General features: G+C 47.8%; 1 protein-coding gene and 1 long non-coding RNA gene across 2 annotated transcripts in view; one reads left to right on the forward strand and one right to left on the reverse strand.

Annotated features, from left to right (window-relative positions):
• LOC109200095 (uncharacterized) overlaps positions 1-752 on the forward strand; it is a 47,088-nt gene extending 46,336 nt beyond the window's left edge. The window contains exon 6 of the long non-coding RNA XR_002060302.2: positions 192-752. This is a non-coding gene — a long non-coding RNA (uncharacterized LOC109200095). The remainder of the gene's footprint in view (positions 1-191) is intronic.
• A 4,076-nt stretch (positions 753-4,828) lies between these two features.
• LOC109200096 (uncharacterized) lies at positions 4,829-7,958 on the reverse strand. Its single transcript, XM_019355530.2, has 2 exons — positions 7,931-7,958; positions 4,829-7,776 (listed from the first exon to the last, which is right to left on the reverse strand). The coding sequence occupies exons 1-2, from the start codon at positions 7,941-7,943 to the stop codon at positions 5,354-5,356; spliced, it is 2,436 nt and encodes an 811-aa protein (XP_019211075.1). The 5' UTR covers positions 7,944-7,958; the 3' UTR covers positions 4,829-5,353.
• Between the last annotated feature and the right edge of the window lie 2,134 nt (positions 7,959-10,092).

Raw genomic sequence — 10,092 nt, forward strand, 5'->3', positions numbered from 1 at the left:
CAAGTGACTGTTTGTCTGTTTCCATTATTACTAAAGCACAGTAATAATAGAAAGTGTTTGACATCTTAAACATTCATAGAAAGTATCAAATACCATACCATGATGGCTCTTTACAAACTGTATTTTCTTCCAGTGGATGTGATTAGGTGGCAAACTTCTACCAAAGCTAGTGTCTTGTTTCTCTCTCCCAGTGAAGCAGCCCCCAACTATCATGAAACAGTCAGTAAAGAACTACATTGTGGACCCCAGAGATAACATCATCATTGAGTGTGAGGCCAAGGGCAACCCAGTGCCAACGTAAGCTCACTCACACACACGCACGCACACACACACACACACACACACACACACACACACACACACACACAGTCCCAACATGAATCATGGTAAAAACAAAACATTCATAAAGAACAACGAATGACACAGTGGAATTGAAGTTTTTGTATATAACTTCCATGTAATCAGTTTCTACATCATTATGGAAGGATTCTGGCACATCTTCCTGTTGCTGTGTTGCAACATTGTGGAGTGTTGTCACAGCTTTGTAGGCATTCATCTCCCTGCTGTCTCGACGTCCAGCCACACTGTTCCACTTTGCTTGATGGATCCTGACTGGGCCATTGCAACACCTTCGTTCCATTTCTTTTCAGCTGCTCTGGGATCATTTCATTTTGTTTGAGTCCAGTTTTGGCCAAATTTAGGCTGTCAGACAGATGGCCTCAAAACCATAAAAACCATAGACTTTTTAAAGGTTTGAGCTCTGGAGACTTGCTAGGCCTAGCCAGTCTCCAGAGCTCAAACCTTACTTGATATATGCAATATATTCTATTTGTGAATAATTGCACCAAAAGCTGCCACCGTGCTTCTTGCTGATGATCTTGTCCATTCCAGTCTTATGTGGGTCTACAGTCATGTGACATGCTTTGACAGCTCTTTGTCCTTGCCCATGGTGATGGAGAGGTTGGAATGGAAGACAATGCTCCTGTGGACAGGTGTGCTTTATACATATAGTGAGACTGGATGAGGAGTTTTTGTAATTGATTGATTGATTACAGTATGTGTGTCACTGAGCCAGTCTGTGGGAACCAGAATTCTGGCAGGTTTGTAGGGAACAATACTGGATTTTTGCTTGATATTCTGTCTCTCTCCATTAAAATTACATTACCATAAAATTAGAGCTTGTTCATTTCTTTGTAAATGAGCAAACTTACAGATTCAGCATTTCTTCCTTTATATGTTTTACCTTTACTGTCTTTACTGTCGTAGAACAAGAAAAAATATTTTACTTTTTTACTCCTACTACTCCTGCTACTTTAATACTGTTTATTCTCTAGCTGGTCCAGCTGGTGGTAGCCAGCTGAAGCGATGACTCAGCTGGACACATGTGCACTGTGTATGTTGCAACAGAGAGGAAACAAAAGTCTGGGAACTGCACAGGTCAAGGGAAGCAGGCTAGAGGGGACAGACATAAGTTAGTCCAGGTAATTTTTTGCAGAGGATTTCACAAAGGATTTTCCCACAAGGGAAGAAGCTCAAGCGTAAGCAGGCAGGTAAGTTGTAGAGGTATCTAATTAAGATTTGGTGGAGACAGACCAGCTCTTGCAGAATAGGGGTGCAATGAGGAACTAGAATCCACCGTTGGGCCCAGTTGATGAATGCACTCTGGAAACACAAAGAGAACTGATGTTAGTATAAGTAGGAAGCAAGGAGCCTGAGGAGCAACTAAATTGAGCTTAGTCACCACACTAGAGTGGCAGATAATCTAGCAGAGACTGGACTGCAGAGCTGGTCCATTTATACTGCTGCTGATGAGGCTGACAAGGGAGTGGAGAGACTCCGAGCACCACCCAAAGGGTTGTACAAGACCTCCTCAACCTTTCCTAGGCTCAGAGAGTTAAAAACACACAGTCCATTGGCAGACTATGGCAATCCTCCCCACTCAAAGGCCATCTACAGGCAGAGTACCGGACTGTTAAGGTTCAAAAGTTGGAGAAAAGGAGTACGGAGGGCTCACAAGCAAATAACAACTCTGGTCCGGAAGATGTGATCAAAGCAAAGATTTATTGATAACACGCGTGGAGTCCGACGCTGGGCAAAGTCAGCAATCGAACTGAACTCACAATGATTAGACAAAGGTTTTATATGGGTACAATAACAAAGCCCCCCTCTTTTGCAAAAATAGACAAAGTACAGCTTACATCACTTAAACCACAAAATGTTCCTGCTAACTTTAACATATTTTAAAGAACATTACGTCTCATCTCCATCCCGGTGTCGCCCCACGTACGCTTCCTTATCTTCCCGTAGATCAGGTATACTTCCTGTAAGCATCTGACAATCTGCCGGCACAATTTGCAATTGCAGCAAAAACACATCTTCACTTCTTACCTACCAAAATAGATCTGTTATGGTGTGTATGTGTGTGTGTGAGTGTGTGTGTATGTGGGTGCCTGCTGTGTAGGCTATGTATGTGTCATGACCTCGTCTGCACCCCTGCTAACCTCACACCTCTCGTCTTAGCCAGACATAAGGCCTGTGCACATACACAGCTGAACTCTGTGTGATTTCTAGGCTAAATGTCACACTCGAACCATGAAGGAAACTCACTCAAACGGAACATAACTGAAACTTAAGACTTACTCAAAACGATATAAGGTATAAATGATAAAAACTTAAATCTTAACTCTAAGGAATATAAGTAATAAAAGATAAAAAATCACTCCAGGCGTATGTCATGTAAGCAGGTGTGTTGCCATTCCTTTCAGAGCTCCTGTCCTCCTCACCGTGTATTGGCTGATCCTTAACGCCTGCCAAGAGTTTCTGACCTTCACTTGACCAGGAGCCACAGCTCTTTAATAAGCTCAAATGCAATCATGTGTAAAAGATTAAAATCATTTTCATAACAAAAGTTCTCTCTTCTCAGATCTACCAATATGTTTGCTCGTCTCTACTACAGTTCAATCATTGAAAATTACACTGATCAGCATACTTTGTGGAAATTACAGATTACATCATGGCAAAAGCATTTTTCAGACCCCTCATTCCCCCTTTTGACCTCTGACTGACCAGAGGTCACCATACTTTCAGGTGCTTCACTCCTCGTCCCACACAGCGACTCCCATGTCCATCAAAGGCATCATGGGTATGTGGGCTTCTGCTCCTGAATCCACTGCCTTCGTGATCACCTTTTCTAACAGAGCTCGGGCACAAGGAATGAGACAACAGCCACAGGTCACCAAAATACCCACCAACACAGCTAATGAAAGCATAATGGGAAGTACAAACCCTTTCCACTGTCCGAAGACCGAGGTCATCCAGCCCTCCAGCGGATTCTCAATTCCCGAATGTTCGTGCATGGTCTTAGAGAGTGTTTTCAGCCCCTCTAGAGCTCGAGTGACTGACCCGTCTGGAGCCGTGTTATTAGGAATAAAAGTACAGCATTGATCACCGAACATCGCACATACACCGCCTCGTTCTGCTAACAGCATGTCTAAAGCCATTCTATTCTGCACCCCCATCAACGAGGTCGGACCCACTTGCTCCACTAGCCCTTCCATCCCATCTCGAGTAAGGTTAGAGAGTCTCAGCAGATTATAGTGAACATAATTAATTCTATCCACATTCTTGTTAGGGGTCACAGGAAAGAGAGCAGCGATTATTGGAATATTTTCAAACCCGGCAGCTATTTGATCTGCAAGCTTATACTCATTTGGAACTCCCCTGGGCACTCCTATTGAGTCTATCCAGGTCGGCGAGTCCATCCTAGGATCATAAGCATGTGTTCCCTCAGCCCCTCTTTTTCCCAGAACGTGTCTCTTGCGCCTAGCTGTCAGTGTGCGTGTGTCGTGCGTTGGGAATGCCTTCACCCGGTTTCCTATTAACATAAGTGGCGCACCTAGCCTCACCATTGCGCACGTCCCCACGCTTCCCAGAGGAACACGAGCCAAGAGAGTTTTGTGTCCACAGTAATAATAAAGCCCACTTCTAGCCCAGGTCCCAATCGAAGTGTTTGCATCACTTACATTGTTTGTGGTTCTCCCCGTTTTGGTAACCGAACACCAACTTGGGTCAATTTCTCCCACCTTATATTTCATGTGATCTGTGGAGAACTTAAAACACGTATAATTATCTTTTTTCGGCATAAATGGTCCCGCCTTCGTATGTTTATCGGTTGGGGGAAATAAACTGGACAACACCGTGCAGTTTCCAGTGCTCACCACTCCTCTGGTCAGTTGCAGCATACAGTCATAGCCCCACTGATCCTCTGGATGTAGTGGTGCTGGTTCTGTGAACAAACGTGGTCTAGCCGACGCACAAGCCACACAATTTGACACTTGCTGCTCCTCGGCATTTAATGCCATCCAGTCCAGCCACAGGTTGCTGTCACTGAACCCGGTGGCGCGTTCTATCAAATCCTTTGGTTTTAACCTCGTATAATCTACCGTGAGGACTCGCCTGGCTTTTGGTTCCCGTTCCTCTGGGGCTGCGGTGGACGACTCGTTTCCTACTGGCTTAGGTTTTGGGTTGACAAGATTTATCCTAATCACCCCTGTCGGATCTGTTCCCACCATATCTATCCCGATTACCAGGTAAAACACACCTCCCGGACTTTCTGACCTAGGGAGAGCATTCCAAGGACCCAGGGAAAGGGTGATGGGGTTCTGAGAAGTGGAAAAATCCCTCTGTATTGCTATCCCTTTTAACCCTTCAGGCACTTGCGGCTGCCACCCCACTCCGGTCCATCCTACCACATTCCCCCAACCAGGAATACACCACTGGCCTGCAGTATAAGACCCCAGGACAGCGTGACTTCCCGACTGGAGTGAGGGCTCCCTCCCCGTGTGCATATGTCAGGGTGACTACAAATCCACACATCATATCCCCTCCAGCTGCTATTTACCCCTTCGCAATCTATCACTTCACATAAGTCAAACGTATACGCACTTGTGGACCCTTTAACGTAGTCCAACTCTAGCCCCTTATATCTGCTGAGACACCCATCCTTTCTACCCGAGATTTCACGCTTTGTTCTCACCCTTGGCCCCGTTTCGGCGAACGATCCCTCTTGTGGTGCTGGAGTGGGCTGGCCTCCGGGTCTGGACAGTTCGCTTGGGTTTTTCTGCAAAGTATAAACGAGCAAACATACGGCCATAATTAATATCATCACAGACATCAAACTCACAATAACAAGTAATATTTTAATTTGTGCCCTCTCTTCATGAGGGTCTAATTCACGGCGTGGCATTTTTCAGCGTGTATTTAATGATTAAAAATAAAAGATTACAAAGCGTGGTTTTTCTGTGTCTCTTTGCTGCTTGCTTTTTCTCTTTTTCAGCTACCCTTCTCCGGCCACTCAGTTTGTGGTTACTCCTTTCTGCAGGCGCGGCGACCTCCTCCTCAGCGGTTCTTCTTGCTTCGGCCTTTCGGGTAGACTACCGATCGGCCCGTTGCACCGGGGAGAGGATTTATTTTGCCTCTTAGATTTGTTGCCCCCCGTGTCCGGTGGCGCCGGGTCCTCGTCCACTAGGCTCTCGTCTGCTGCCGCACACTGCGTCCAATGGAACCAGGTGTCGCCTTTCCCTTTCAGCTGGACCGCTGTAGCCGTCCGCCCTGTCACCTCGTATGGACCTGTCCACCTGGGTTCCTTCCACTTGCGTTTGATGACCTTTAGCCACACCGCCTTGGCGTCAGGGACCTCTCCTTTCTCTCTGGGGTTCTCACACGTCACCTGTTTTGTGAAACTGGACACAAGGGCTTTCAACTCGTTAAAATATTCAGCATGAGACCTGTTCCTTTTCTGGGGCTGCTCCGCCGAGACCACTGTCCAAGGGGCTGGAAACTGTCTCCCGGTCAGCAGCTCGTACGGGGTAAAGCCTGTTGACTGATTCACAGAACATCGTATGGTCATCAAAGCAATGGGGAGTGCAGCTACCCAACTTAACCCTGTTTGTGCGCATATTTTAGCCATCTTATTTTTTAAGTTCAGATTCATTCTTTCTACTTTTCCCTGAGACTGGGGATGATACACTGTCCCAAATTTATGCTGCACTCCCAACATTCTCTCTACTTCTTGCAGATCCTGGTTTTTAAAGTGTGTGCCATTATCTGATCTAATCCTTCGGGGAAACCCGTGTCGCGGAATGTAATGGTTAATCAAACACTTTATTACACTCTTTGCGTCTTCCTTCCGGGTTGGCCAAGCCTCGGGCCAGCCGGTCAAGGCATCAACACACACCAACAAATACCTCACACCACCGGGGCCTGTCTCAATCATGTCAGTGAAATCAATAACAATCTCCTCTCCTGGTCTCTCAGGGATCAAAAACTTACCCGGCTCTGGTTTCACTGCTGGTTTGGGATTGTGTGCTCCACAGATTAGACATGTTCTGGCCTTCTCCTGTACCATGTTCCTTAATTCCGGGTGCCACCATCGACACAAGTTTTTCTCCATTTGTTTTATACCCACGTGGCCCAGTCCATGAGCTTCACTTACCTTCTGCTTTGCCATTTTAGTCGTCAAAACTGGACGCCCGTCCGGGCTCCTCCACAGGCCTTCCTCCTGCCAGGCTCCTCTAGCCTGCCACACCCCCTTTTCCTCTGGGGATGCTTCCTTCTGAGCCTGTCTGACCTCCTCCAAGGTGTTGGTGCTCCCCTCTTCTTCTGCCGTTACCTGCACCATTTGTCTCTGTCCTTTGTAGCCTGCGGCCTTTTTTGCAGCTTCATCCGCTGTCCGGTTTCCTCTTGCCACCGGATTGTCTCCCTGTGAATGTCCTTTGCATTTTACAATACTCACCTCATCTGGATCCTCTAGGGCTTTCTCCAGTTCCTCCATTTCCTTCTTGTGGCAGATCGGTGCGTTGGTTGCAGTTCTGTATCCAGCTCTCTTCCACTGAGCCAGCTCCACCTGTGCGGCTCCAAACGCATATGCTGAGTCAGTGTAAATGTTCACTTTCAGGTTCTTGGCCAACCGCAGCGCTCGGATCAGGGCTATCACTTCAGCTCTCTGGGCTGACTGCTGTCCCTCAATCCTTCCTGCCTCTATTACCTGATACTCCTGTCCTACTCTGCGAACTACAGCATACCCTGCTTTAAGTCCTTCTTCATCTCTGTGGCAGCATCCATCTGTGAACCACTCCTCTGCTCCTGCTATGGGTTCCGCTTTTAGATCCTTTCTCACTTTCTCTTCAACCTGGGCTTTCTTCACGCAATCATGTGGTTCCCCTGACCCCATTAAATCTGCCATATTAATCCCTTCATGTGTGAATGTCAGGTTAGGTGCATCTAGAACTTTGCTCAACCTCTGTTGTTTCAGTGGGGTCATTGTGAACGCCTGTGAGTTCACATAAGCCACTACACTGTGTGTGGTGAGCACTTTCAGTGGGTGTTCCCTTACTATGTGTGCTGTTTTCTGGATGATTTTTGCGACCCCTGCTGCGTGTCGTGTGCATGTTGGGTGTCTTGCTTCTATTGGGCCCAGTTTTATGCTAACATACATGAGCACATCTCTACTCCCCCCTTTTTTCTGAAACAATACACCATTTACAATGTCATTTGTTTCAGAAACATCCAGGTAGAATGGTTCATCGTAATTTGGCGTGGCCAAGTCAGTGGCCCTCGACAAATCCTGCTTCAATGAAATGAACGCGGACTCTGTGGCCGGTGTCCAAGACAACTCAGCCCTCAGGTTTCGAGCGCCGACTTTCTTAATCAGGTCCCTTAAAGGGGCGGTTTTACCTGCGTAGTTCGGAATGAACTGTCTGCTGTAACCTGTCAAACCTAGAAAAGAAAGCAGTTCTTTCACCGTTCGTGGTTTGGGATGTGTGAGAATTTGGTCTCTGTGTGTGCTCCTTAACCCCACAGATTTGTGTGCAATCACCCGGCCCAGAAAAGTTACCTCCGGTCGGACCAGCTGCAGTTTTTCTTTACTGACCTTGAAGCCGCATTCTGCCAGTCGATTCAACACTGCGAGCGAGGCTGCCGTACACGCCGCCATGGAAGGAGCTGCAATTAGGAGGTCATCAACATACTGGATTAGTGTGCAGCCCTCAGGCAGTTGACATGGTGACAGGGCTTCTTTCAGCACCTGATTGAAAATGCCTGGGGACAGTGCAAAGCCCTGTGGCAACCGTGTGTATCTGAACTGTCTGCCTCTGTATGTAAATGAAAAAATGTCTCTGAGTGACTCGTGCAGTGGAAGACAAAAGAAGGCATTAGCCAAATCAATACAAGTGAACCATTTCTGGTCCCATGTAATTGCAGTGAGAGCTGTGTATGGGTTAGGCACAGGAACAGTTTCAGTGCGTAGTATGGCATTAATAGCTCTCAAATCATGTGCCATTCTGTATTTCCCCGTGCCCTGTTTTTCAACTGGTAAAATAGGCGTGTTCCAGTATGAGTGTGATGGTTCTAACACCCCTACCTGCAACAGCCCTTCAATGGTTTCTGCAATACCTGCGTCAGCCTCTGGTTTGTGCCTGTACTGTGGTTTATTGATGGGTGCATCCGACTTCAGCTCGAAAAGAACAGGTGAACAGGAAGCTAAACCCACATCAGTTGGCCCTCTGGACCACAATGTGTCAGGCAGTTTGGGGAGTTCAGCCACTGCGTCTGGATGATCTGTTTTCTCTCTGCCATGTGTTCTGGAAATTTCTTTGTGTTCTAAAATCACAGCATCGTTAGACCAACAAAGTATACGATAGATTTTACATTTAGGAGCATACCAAACATTTGGAATTTGCGTACCTTGCCACCAAGAGTTGTCCAGCGCCCGCTTGACCATTGGCCCTAGTTCTCGTGCCTCATGACCAACATGGACCGCCAAAGTAATGTGAGGGGCTGAATCCTCTCCACATTGTACCAGGGCAATTGTTCATCCGTTAATTTGACAGCCGCGGCGACACCTTCTGGTCCAATGTAAATATTGTGTGTTTTTACATTCCAAGTTTCTCCTCTAGATCACTCTCAAATTGTTCCCTATAGGTGTCGTCTTCTTCCTTATCATAAAAAAGGGTGACGTGGTAAGGATCTCTAGGCTCAGAGTAGACGGCCAAGCTCATTATCCAGGGTCTCCATTGCTGGTATGTTCTCAGAATGCCTTCCTCCACCAGCCGTCCCCAGTATATTTCTGCTGTGGACTGCTCAGGGTCTCTGACCAGATATTGAGTCTTTGAAGGCGATCCCAGGCACGGGAATTCTTTTCCTCCTGGCAGAGAGACCGTCAGGCCGTCTGCCGAACACATAATAGTTGCTCCCAGTTTCACAAGCAGATCCTGCCCATGAGATTTACAGGCACCTGTGGTGACACCACATATCGGTGTTTCAAAGTCTGTTTTCCCAGCTGCGTCAAAGCTGGATCAGTCAGTGGCAGAGTCATCGGAATCCCGGAGAAACCCACAACACTGACTGTGCTATTTGAAAGCGTTGCACAGTCAGGTGTGTCTCTCAATGTGGAATAAGTTGCTCCAGTGTCCACCAGGAAGGGTAGTTCTGTACCTTCCACGGTCATCGACAGCATGGGTTCTGCCGCACCCACACTGTTCGGTCCCTCCGGGCGGCGTCAGTGTTGCTCCCCGTCCCAGCCCCAGTCAGCGACTGGATACTGGGCGACAGGCGCTGCACTGGGATTCGGAGCTTGGTGCGCCCCCTGTACGCAGCTCCTCCTCTGATGTTTCCGCGTGCCTGGGGTTGATAGCCCCGCCTCGCATAGTTATTATGCACCACCGGACAGTTTCGAGACCAGTGTCCTTCTGCTCCACAGGTAAAGCAGCAATTCCATCCGTCGTTGTTACGTGGCGACCCCGAATTCCGAGCTCTCAGTCCACTCCTGCCGGATCCACCACGCCCCCTTTGCGAACCACCGGTCCCCCAATTCCCAGCGGGTCTACGTTGCCCTGGTGCATTGGCGGGCCAGCGGTCATCAGGATAGAGATTCGGATCCAAATCCGGCCAGTCAGGCACCGGATCAGCCCCGGGTCTTGCCACCATTACCGTTTTGCTTGGTTCTTTCAGCTCCTTTTTCTTATTGTTAAGTTTGTCGCGAGCCTCCCCCAACTGCAACTTGACAAGCAGAGCCTGGGCTTCCTCGAGCTCTTT

The sequence above is a fragment of the Oreochromis niloticus genome, linkage group LG5 (assembly GCF_001858045.2).
Source record: "Oreochromis niloticus isolate F11D_XX linkage group LG5, O_niloticus_UMD_NMBU, whole genome shotgun sequence".
In the NCBI taxonomy this organism is placed as follows: Eukaryota; Metazoa; Chordata; class Actinopteri; order Cichliformes; family Cichlidae; genus Oreochromis; species Oreochromis niloticus.